Genomic DNA, 12,419 nt, shown 5'->3' on the forward strand with positions numbered 1-12,419 from the left:
GCCCAGGGGGGAGCCCAAAAGGAGAGCAGATCTCTGCAAAAATGTTGAATTATTTAGGTTTTTATTTTGAAATTGTACCATAAACAGAGGTTTTTATTAATTTGCAGGCAGTTCCTAGGACGACTAGCAAGTTCAGCACTGGGCAGAATGTGTCTTTAGTAGGCAAACTCCACTGGTACAACTCATAGAACCACCACAGATCTGAGAGATTATAATGATGATAATAAAGAAACAAGGTAAGCTTGAGAAAATATGGAGTGTGCATCAAAATAGGTATTTTGCTGGGTATGGAAAGTGCCATTATCATCAATATTATTTTGACATATTTCTCCTTAAAAATTCCCTCCACTAGGGGGCAGACAAGACCATTGTTCAGGAAATAAATAATTTTAGCTCTATAACTCATCTTCTATTTCATAAATTGCTTTAAAACAACGTAACTAATTCTGGAATTAAATTTAAAGTAACAAGTGTAATGATGATCAAACTCTATTCACAAAGAAGCATAACAGAACTGAAGAGACTATTTTAGCAGGTGCATTACTATGCAGAGCACTGCAGAAGCCTTGATCGTCTTATATTATGAAACAGCCACATGAATTACTACCAGGCTGACGGCCACTATGAACCATGTCCACTATGATTTACAGAAAATGTAATGAGCAAATAGCTAAAAGCACCATTGTCCATACTCAAAAGGGATCCTAATGAGTTTCTAGTTTGGTTAAGGGGGACAGACAGAAAAGGTGTTAAATTATGTCACTGCCCAACAAAAATTAATCATTAAACAAACACGAATGTAACTAGGCATAGTTCTACAGAGCACAAATCAGATATGTACAGTCTGGGAAAAATGTATGCACTACAGGACAAATATTCATAGATAAGGGACTGAAAGTCAACAGCTAACCAGGCAGATACCATTATCAGGATGTACATTTCCAAAGATGACTAAGGCCTCAGACCCACTGGGTTCTACCAGCATTTTTTAAAACTACACAATGCATGTAAATGGGTAGGATACCAGACACCATTGTTTCTAAAGACAGAATACTCACTAACGCTGTTATCAGTGTTTGCTACCGTTCTGTTCGTGGTTTTCACAACAGATCTTGTTCTATCCACATGAACTAACCACATTCTGAAAGCTTACAGTGATCTCCAATCCTTAGTGGAAACACTAGTAACAAACTCATGTCAACCAATGAGCGTTCACTGGCATTTACAAAAACAACGCCAAGGGGTACCTCGGCTTAGGCTGCCAGACGGGCAGATTATGCTGCTTGGGACTATAGGATCGCTGTGCTATTAGCCTCACATGTAGGTGAGCAGTCTGATCAGCGTTACTACGGCTTATTAATGCGGTCAGAGGGCCAATAGCGCATATGCAGTAAACATGTTAAAAACCACATGGAAATTGCATTTAACAAATCACCGGTGGGTATGAGCTCTAACATTCAGAGAATATAAACTTAGCATATTGAACTACTTTTATAATCATTCAAAAAATAGGTATTTGAGAGCAATTCATTGAAGTAATTTGTATTGAAAAGCTACATGAACGGAAATATTGTAATGTTACTACAATGATGCAGAGGAGCATAAGGAGGAGAAATGGGATGGGGGGGGGGGGGGTCATATGCAAATTGAGAAGGAACTTTTGGTAAACTGAAAACTAATTTGTTTTGTAGAAGACCAATACTTTTACATTTAGTAGAGAAAGTATCCAGGAAACTAAGAGTTTCATTAGGAAAAATTACTCTTAGGGATGAATTATGTCCATTAAAGCACAACTGCAACCAACTAATTCATAACAAAAAAAACATTTATTCTGTGTAATAAGCATCTATATATGTAAAGGTGCCAAATATGTATTTTATTTGGACTTTAGTTCTACAATTTCAGCTTTTGTGGACTGAACATCACATGGTAACAGCACTATGCTGCAGTATAACAAGATCACAAGCAAAACAGTCAACAAAATCTTTTAAACGGATTCAAAGATTTTTTTAAAACAAAAAATGCTCTTTAAAAACAGATAAAGGTGACAAAACAAGGATTTTGGTTGACAAAGGTACTTTATTAGCAGCAATTCAGCCAGCATGTGACCAGGGATGTTGGATGGAATGGCACAGAAATATGGCATCAGTAGTGAGCATTTGTAGAACATGCTAAATAATCAGAGCTGGCCTGACTCCTACCCCAAAAACCCTACAGCATATTTGCATTCCAATGTATCTGTCACGCAGATCAGAATAATAAAACACTGAAAGTAGTGTGTAATTGTCATGTAAAGTTAATACACACATATCAGTCTAGAGAAAACAACGGCCTAGACAAATGTATCCAAAAGTATCTAGCAAGGCAAGAACTTAAGCTGTGGAGCCATGCATACTGGCAGTGATTACATGCCAGTCTGTGCCCCCACAAAATTCCAAACAAATCTGTGTCCTGATTACACGCGGCTACTTGACCCAACAAAAGCATTACACTAATTATGTGTCCACATAAAATAACAAATGTCACTAACCCAGCAGTGGTTCTGTTTCTTAGCGCTTCCAGACATAGCATTAAGCAATACCCATAGCTTGAGCATCTGTTGCTCCTCCAGGAAACCCTGGGTGTGATGCCATCCAAAATAATAATAAGAAATAATAATAAGAAACAACAACAACTGTATCTACAAGTGCTAAACATCAGTACATGGAATTTAGGTCTAGGAAGCAGGGTGGTTTAGTGGTTAGCACTTCTGCCTCACAGCACTGGGGTCGCGAGTTCGATTTCCACCATGGCCTTATCTGTGTGGAGTTTGTATATTATCCCCGTGTTTGTGTGGGTTTCCTCCGGGTGCTCCGGTTTCCTCCCACACTCCAAAAACATACTAGTAGGTTAATTGGTTGCTATCAATTTGACCCGAGTCTCTCTCTCTCTCTCTCTCTCTCTCTCTCTCTGTCAGTGTGTGTGTGTATGTTAGGGAGATTAGACTGTAAGCTCCAATGGGGCAGGGATTTATGGGAGTTCTCTGTACAGCGCTGCGGAATTAGTGGCGCTATATAAATAGCTGAGCCGAGCTTCGGTGCGAGAGCACAGAACAAGGGGCTGTCCAATGGGCTGGAGAACTTGTGACACTGAACATGCGGAGAGTGATGAAGGAAGATCAGAAGTCACACAGACAATATTTACTACCCACCGAGCATTTTAAAAAATAAAGTGTCTGCTGCTACTAGAAGATCCTATGGAGACTCAACAAGTAAGCTGACCATTGTAGCCTACAAGACATAAGACAGACATGGGAGAGCTTTTGTTTCATTCTGTGAGATCTACTTATAGATCTATAAAACTGAATTTAAGGTGGAAAAGTACATACTGGCGACTGTTTGCTGTTGCCATGGTCACAAGAGGGTAAATACTGTCAGCGTGTTACAGTAGAGAGCACAAGAGAGCAGAGTATTTGCTCAAGAAATATAACCGAACACCACTAGACATAAAGGGTTAATCAAAGAGCTTACACTTAATGTGTTCCCTGTAGCTGCTCATAGGGCGGGCGGATCAAGAGCAGAGGTGCCCATGGGAGGATGAGGTGGCAAGGGTATTACCAATCCACAAGTGTACCAGATTCCTTATTTGTGCAAAGGGTGTATAAATATGTGCAATAATTACTCTAAGGTGGATAAAATGTACAAACTGTTATAGTAGATAGTACAGACACAGTAAGCAAGGACGCTGGCAGTAAGTTCAACTGCTGTGCCCCAATGTCATTGCTGGTTCCTATAGAGTAGATACCGATTCAGCCCAACAAATAGCTGCTTCCACTGTGTGATGTCTAGAGCAGTGTTCCTTAAACCTGGCCTTCAGGGCCCCTAACGGTGCATGTTTTCCATATCTCCTTTCTATAGCACAGGTGTATTCATTACTGACTGACACATTGTAACAGATCCAAGGTGGTATTAATGGCTTCCCTTGTCACCTGGAAAACCTGCACTGTTAGGGGCCCCGAGGACTGGGTGCGAGATTCGCTGCTGTAATGCACTTTAAGCTGCGGCCTCCACAGAGTATTACAGAACCATGTAAAATGATCTTGTTATGAAGTGCGCCCTTGTGGTGGCCATAATGATGGTACACTTACTGGCAGCAACATCCCTGATACTGCAGCGTAGGTTGTCCTCAAACAACCCCAATCAGCTCATTATCCGACATCTTGTTAAACACTATTAGAAGAATGTAGGTGAATGCTACGGACTGCGAGTCACTTTTACCTTAGCAGTCTGGCTGGGCCAAAATGCAAAATGTAGACTTAACCTCATGTGTCAATCTCCCATTGTCCCATAGATTGTAAGCTTGCAAGCAGGGCCTTCTCACATCTGTCTGTTTTACCCAGTTTGTTTATTAGTATATTATGTTTGTCCCCAATTGTAAAGCGCTACGGAATATGTTGGCGCTATATAAATAAATGATGATGATGCATTGAAAGACCTTGGTCAGGACAGACGTTCTCTGGACAAATGTTGACCACTTGTATACATGGCCAAAGTGAACACCAATCCCGTTAGCTGGTGCCCGAAGCGATCAGCAGGAACAGCCTATGGGAGCCCAGCTTAAGAGTCCTCATACTACATTTCCATTATGACTTGTTTAAATGATCATACATTAAAATGCACCGCTATGTACTAAACAAAACTGACTTCAGAGCACGATCCTCAACGATACCGCCATCTTTACACAAATGTATTATAAGCGAGCCAGTTAACTACTGCTTATTAGAGGATAAAGCGAGAATTGAGAGCTAAAAAGAAGCACACAGTGGTTAGCATTGCTATCTCACAATGCTGGGGTCACGAGTTCAATGCCAACCAGTGCGCTCTCTCTGGGGATTATATCTTCTCCACTTACTCCAGTTTCCCCTCACAGTCCAAAAACATAGTGGTAGGTTAATTGGCTTCTGATAAAATGCCTGTGTGTATGTGTGAGTAAATGTAGACAGGGCAGGTACGGATGTGAATGACTACATATTCGCTGTACAGCACTGCGTAGTAAAGCTGGGTACACACTACACAGTTTTCATCCAATAATCGGCTCAAACAGCCGACATACAACCGCTCGTTCAAAAGTCGGGTCAGTGTGTGCAGTGACACGATGGTCGAAAGTCTGCCCAAATGGACGATTGTTGCCTCATTTGGTTGGTCGTACAGTTTAATATTTTCGTTCCAATCTCGTTTCCGCTGTGTAGTGTGTATAAACTTCCGACCGATCCACAACAGTGAGTGCGAAATTACAGTCATTGCTCACGACAACATGGCTGTAAAAAGTCGCTAAAGGGACGTCCGCTCTTCCCTTTATCGTCCTAAGCAAGACTAGTGTGTATGCAGTCCATGGACCGAGCGATCGGAACATCGATCGCATGTAAAATCGATCAGCATAAAAAGTAGGTGGAAAATTCTGTAGTGTGTACCTAGCTTAAGACTGGCGCTATATAAAAGATAATATATGTAACCTTGTCCCAGTAGAACACATAAAATAGATAACCGATCATGCATCAAACTCACCTTTAAAGAGGTCTGTACTGCAGACTCTGGTGGGTAAACGATGAAGTGCCTTAATGTAAAACCAAAGCCCTCAGAGGTCCTACTCAACAGAACGGTCTTCGGACCAGGCCAGGAGAAGACTTCCTCCTCCGACGGCGATACCATCGCGCTCTGTTCTCGCCCATCTTTGTTCTTTGACACCTAAAGCAGAAACGAGCGTTAGTAAAAAAACACGCACGGTTACCTCATTGCCATAAGATACACACACAAATATAGGGGCAACACAAAACACACACGGTCATCGGGGTTTGAGAAGAACGTCCAACATAAAACACATTTCAGGGACAGTGATTTATTTTACTCTTGTATTGTGGAGATAAAGTGGAGAGAACATCCCCTTTGTTCCATCTGAGTGTGGGGAGACTCATTCCTCACATCAGCCATGTACATAGTACTACATTCACAGGCAGCAGCTGCTACACTGGCTCAGTCCTGACCTTTCGCCCTATGTTCCTCCCCCTTGAAAACAAGCCGGCATTCTGCAAATTCTGTCACCAGAGATAACAATCTGTATGTTGAACAAGTCATTAACTGGCACTGGGTTACCACAGAAAGTACATACATCAGGCAAGCAGACAGGCTGCACATCTCACAGGGTCCTGGGGCTAGATTTACTAAGCTGCAGGTTTGAAAAAGTGGGGATGTTGCCTATAGCAACCAATCAGATTCTAGCTTGCATTTATTTAGTACCTTCTACAAAATGACAGCTAGAATCTGATTGGTTGCTATAGGCAACATCCCCACTTTTTGAAACCCGCAGCTTAGTAAATCTAGCCCCTGGAGTGGAATCACTAACAGAACCGTTGTAACTTTATAGAAATGATGAACAGTCTGGGATCAGAAAACGGAATTAGCCAAAATTATTTTCTGTAAAAAACAAACAAAACAAAAAAAAACAACAACCTTAATTCCTAACCAATATTGCTTTTAAAGATGTCCAAATTATATCTCCATTTTAATACCTGGCAGCCAGACGCCTTTTAAGAGTGTGAACATACTCAGATTCTGCTTTTTCTACTTACTTTCCAGTTGCAATAGAATTTGGCTAAATCGGTGAACGTTAAAGTGGCTCCAATTCAGCCACATGTATTGCAAATACAAAAGTGGGAAAAGCCAAAAACACCATCACAACAATGTCCTGTATGTATGTTTTGCCATTCAGCACACTAGTTTAGGATCTTACCTGCAAATGGTAGAAAAAAAATCATATTGGGATTATAAAGAAAGTACTATTTATATATCTATAGCATGGTGTTAGGTCTCAAATCTGACACTACTGAGTCCCTAGAACGTCATGTAGTGACTGGAGCCAGATGGGATAAAAAGACAATAGCACATATCACACAATGGAGAGCCCTATTGTTTTGCACTATAGACAAAACATATTGTTGACTATTGCCAAGTGTGCCTATGGAGTGCGGAGAGAAACTGGAAGTGAAAACACTTCATGTCCTCTCTTACGGCTTTCATACAATTAAGTGAGTTGTACAAACACCAATCAGTCTTCACTGAGTAGCAGCACACTGCAAAGGAGAGCAAAGCCTTGGAAATGATCAGCTATTTATATAGAGTCACTAATTCCTCAGCGCTGTACAGAGAACTCACATCAGTCCCTGCCCCATTGGGGCTTACAGTCTAAATCCCCTAACATACACACACACACACAGACAGACACACAGACTATGGTCAATTCGAAAGCAGCCAATTAACCCACCAGTATGTTTTTGGAGTGTGGGAGGGAACCGGAGCACCTGGAGGAAACCCACGCAAACACGGGGAGAACATACAAACTCCGTATTATAAAATAAAATTTAGAAAATCAAGTCTAAATGAACTATGTCATCGTTCTGGCAAATAGAAACTACTGATAATACTGTTAATACTGATAGCAGTTGACTTTCCAGACCACCATATTAAATAAAGTTATATAAGCAGAATACAGGCTATATAAAAAAAAAAATGCAACCAACCAGATACTAGTTTACAGTAATCTGCCTACACAAAACTGCTGAAAGATAATGTCCGATTGGTTGCTATGATAGCCTACATCACACATCATTTGCATGACACAGGCACAATGATTGTAAGCCAATTAAACAATTAGAAGTTTGCTCACGGTAATCAAGTCACAGGCATTTAACATTTAAAGCCCCAACCGACTCAGCCTCAAACGCACAAATATTTAAAGCGAACATGTCACCTACATACAACGGAGGCAGCCATTTTGTGGGTTGGTCCAATTATCCATTAGAATATAGTTCCTATCAAAACGGTGTCCCTCATTTCAGTGATGTTGCCTGTTTCTAGTGAACTAAAAGGTTATTCATACCACACAAAACCACAAGTCCCTACACGGTGTACACTATACTTGCCAACTCTCCTGGAATGTCCTGGAGACTCCCGGATTCCGGGTGGGTCTCCCGGACTCCTGGAAGAGTATGGCAGCCTCCCGCATCTGCCCACTTCACTAGGAATTAAATCCAAAATGCTGCAATTCCCTAAACATGTTCTGGACAGAAAGTGAGGACTGGGGTTAACACAGCCAGCAAGTATCCGGGTCAAATATGATGTCCACACAAAAAGCAGCTGCGTGCTGGAACGTCACATCGCACGCCCCATGTATTCATGGTCTCTGCTTAGTCCAACGTTATCTCCCTTCTCCAACTGTGTTCTCTTATCATGTAAACTACAATTACAGTGCACTTCTCTCAGTATGCGCCAAGCCCGATAGGCCAGTGTACAGAGTCTGGCTTTACAGTGTTTGACCATAGTATAAGTGCAGCTCCTGTGCACACAACTGTTACAGCCACACGGACAGATAACTGCACACACATTATTTACAAACACATTAATATATTACTGTGTCCATAACAGCAGGTACTGTAGCTTGCCTGAAGTGTAGCTGTCCACTACACACAGCGAAAGTGGCCTCAAACATCATTCAGCCAATCAAATCACTAGGAGCCACGGACATCGCTGAGGCATGCATATATATATATATATATATATATATATATATATATATATATATATATATATATATTAAAAATCTCACTTGTTTCATGGAGCCCTGTGATACTATTTACCAGCAAATGTGTCTGACTTAGATTTACTGTCTATGCCGGATCTCTTGTCCTCCACACCCCAGTCTAATTGCAAAATGCAGGTTCCTCCATACACAAGGGAGGGGGATATTAAGTAAGGGGGGGGGGGGGGGGGGGTTGCTGAACATTAGGATCATTCCTATATTCAATTACATACACACGTCCAGCGCTTCATGGCCAGACAGCTTGTGTCAGAAGCATTCCTTTTCTTTAGGTCACAGACTATGGAGAATATTTATGGTATAGAATTCCCCAATGGCACTGACAGTAGAGGTTTAAGGTTACATTTCTGTCCACTCCACAGCAAAAGGACTATAGGAGAGAAGGCGTAAGATAGGTGCAACACAAAATAGGAACTGTATGCAGGTACGGAAGACCCCCAATTCTGCAGTAAAAAAAAAAAAAAAAAAAAAGGATCACAGCTGCATTACAATGCACCATCACCGAATCACGGTGGAGTCAGCCATTTTGTGGGCTGGGCCAAAATTCATTGAAAGGCAGCGTAATATTTCACCAGGAATTAGCCATTATCATCCAAAGCGCCAACATATTACATAGCGCTGTACATTGAGGGGATCATGTTACAAATAAATAACATACAACAAAAACGTACAGATGTTAATGAGGTATAAGGCAGCCATTTTATGAGGTTAGCCAATACTACGGGACTGCCAGACATTTTATAGGCTTTAAATGTGAAGGACGTTTATCACTAGTAATTCAACTAATCATAAAACAGCCAATTTAATCCCAATACTATATTTTGTTATTGATAGAAATTTTTATTCTATTCACTACACCTTATCTGTAAAGACAACATAACTCAGTTCTGTGAGACCTCCAAAAATACTACTTTTGAATAACATGTTTGAAAAAATAAAAACATGCGATTCACACATGTTGACATATTAATATTTACTCCTGCAGTGCACTTATGGCGAGTGTAACACTCCTAGCTGTTATCTCTGCCTGCAAAAAACAGCATCAGCTTATGTCTCTGAGGGAGGGAGGGAAAAAATAAAAGTTTATTTAAATGAAAAAACCAAAACATCGCCTTAAAAACAGGCTATGTGCAGTTTATTAGTGACTTCAGCTGGCATGATCTGAGACAGACATGTAAACAGCATCACCATAGCAACACCTCATAGGGGCAATTTCCAACGATTGTGCCATGTTATTTATAGAGCATGATTTCTACACAAGCAAACCGAGCGAGTGCACATAAACAAACATGAACAATAAGGCGCTTTGTTTGGCTTTTTTTTTGGTCGCCGTTTTATGAGAAAAATTTGTGTTTTAAACTGCAGGTGACAAAACCTTTTCTAAGTTGAGATCTACTGGCACGGCTGCACGGCCTGTGAATAGAGCGTAAACACCAGCTCCCTAATGGGCTGATCGCATTGCATTCAGTCCCTATGGCAACAGGCAGAGAAAGCTAGTGTTTGCTGCGGGTGGAGGGAGGCTTCCATCTCCCTGCCAGCACTGTGGGAAGTCTCTGGTGAGTAGACCTCCATAGCAGGACACCACCTGAGACAGCCGAGGGATCATTTACACAGCGCTGCTACAGAGCCTGAAATGGAGATTACAGGATATAAACTGCATCTATAGTAATTGCTGGTGTGTATCTGCCAGGACGTAGCACACAGTTCATGCCACACTAGGGCGAATAAACTGCGTGCACTGTGCTCAGTGCAGGAAAACTGCGTGCCCTGTGGCATTACCACCCAACAGTTCTCTGGACAATGAGCGCCAACGTGTGATTGTTACGGTCTACACCTCCTTTTCAAATTCAATGTTCCCCGTTTTTCATAAATATTATTATCATCGTTTATTTGTAAGGCGCCACAAGGTTTCCGCAGCGCCGTACATGGTACGAACAGCAGACTATACAGGGTAAAACAGTACAGAACAATAAACACAAAGTACCAGTACTTCAGAAACTCCAGGCAGGCAGATACAGTAGAGATGGAGCGGAAGAACAGGTATGGAGACAGGAGGGAAGATGGGCCCTGCTCATTCGAGCTTACATCCTAAATATCCAATTGGATAACTACCGTAGGTGCCCACATTTCCTGTCAAAGGCTCATATGTAAGTGGGTTTTCTCAACACTGGGGCCCTTGCCAGAGTTTTGCTACAAATATCTAGTTACGCCCCTGTAAATACCCAAAATGTGTGCAGGAACAGAAGCAGCAAATAAACCCACATACCCAGTATTTGTTAGGTATTAACAAAACGTTTATCACACGTCGACAACAAACGTTTATCACAGCGATTCTCTCATTTCTCTTTATTTCCAGTAGTTAAAAAGATGAATCGCTCTTATTAAATCTGGGCTGCAGCTGTACTGTCCGATGGAATCCCCTGGGGGGAATTACGTAGGCTCTAGACAGGGTCTTATCTAGCTCATATGATACTACACCAGCTATGAGTTTCCCAATCAATAAAAGACTTTGCTGTTAGAGCTCTGCTGCAGCGGACAGACCTGATGGTAGAATACACGCAACATATGAATCACATCACTGTGCTCCATAATCAGAATAAGCCAGGATTAGGCAACATGTGACTCCAAGTCATGTGAAACCACAAGTGCCAGCATGCCCATCTGGCAAGCGTGGACTTGAGTTCCCAAACGGCCAGCCAGTCGCTGGGATTGGCAGTTCTACAAAAGTGACTGGTCAGAAAGGAGGTGGAAAAGTCACAGTCACAGGTTTAGAACATGCCAGATCTGCTCTGCATACTAATGACATTGTGCGTTATATCCATCAAGCTATTGGTATGGAGGAAGGGGAGGGGGTTACAGGTGTTAATTGCAGAAATCCAATTTCCTAGGTTATAAATGCACATATTAATGTACAACATTATCCTTTCATCCGAGTCATCTTTCATAAAAAGGAAATTATAGTTCTTACATGCATGCTCACAAACCAGGTTGCTTAAAAAAAAAAAAAAATACGTGGGGGTGCCCCACAAAATCTAGGCAACTTCTTTACATGGCTAGTATTACATGTCAGTGGCTTGTCAATGTATGAATGCTGTATAGTAATTCGCTCAGGTGCATGCTTCGTGTATAAATTTGTACTGACTGCTATGCAATAATGCAACAAGGCTGCCTTAGTCTGACCAGACACTCAAACATGGGTAACATTAAGGGGCATTTAAAAATTATTTAGCAAAAAAGTTCAGCTCTAGGTAAAGCACCATAACTGCACTGCAATGAAAACACCCTGCGATAGCTTTTAAGGAGCTCACCATTAAGGCTGTAGCATAATGGGGGGGGGGGAAACAAAACAAAAAAAAACACCCCCTCCAAAATAAAATAAAACTGTAGCTCGTCACATTCCAGGTCTGTGCAGATTTTATATATGTACAGAATTTTTGCCCATTAAATTCCTGCTTCTCTAACACTACACAGGTTTTCTGTGCAAACATTTCCATAAATGCCCCCAATATGAACACTCATTTGATCAGACACTTTCATCAGATGTCTAATCTACAACATGGGGTTTTCTTTAACATCTGACTACTGAAGACTGTGATAGGTCACATTACATTACATTACTGCAAGAGGTAAGAAAGCTTGTGTTAACAGAACCAAAATAAACATCATAAACTGAATCACTAAGACTGTAAATGAATAACAGGTAAATCATAGTTTAGAGAAATAAAACTAACAGAAAAAATGCAATCCATTCAACAATATTTGCCAACATTTCCAGCCAGGGTTGTGGTATG

General features: G+C 41.2%; 1 protein-coding gene across 2 annotated transcripts in view; it reads right to left on the reverse strand.

Annotated features, from left to right (window-relative positions):
* Positions 1-12,419, reverse strand: part of ARHGAP21 (Rho GTPase activating protein 21) — a 127,538-nt gene that overhangs the window by 74,139 nt on the left and 40,980 nt on the right. For both annotated transcript variants that reach the window (XM_075211967.1, XM_075211968.1), the window contains exon 2: positions 5,544-5,723. In XM_075211967.1, the coding sequence (XP_075068068.1) occupies positions 5,544-5,723 (180 nt within the window). The remainder of the gene's footprint in view (positions 1-5,543; positions 5,724-12,419) is intronic.

The sequence above is a fragment of the Mixophyes fleayi genome, chromosome 5 (assembly GCF_038048845.1).
Source record: "Mixophyes fleayi isolate aMixFle1 chromosome 5, aMixFle1.hap1, whole genome shotgun sequence".
Classification (NCBI taxonomy): domain Eukaryota; kingdom Metazoa; phylum Chordata; class Amphibia; order Anura; family Limnodynastidae; genus Mixophyes; species Mixophyes fleayi.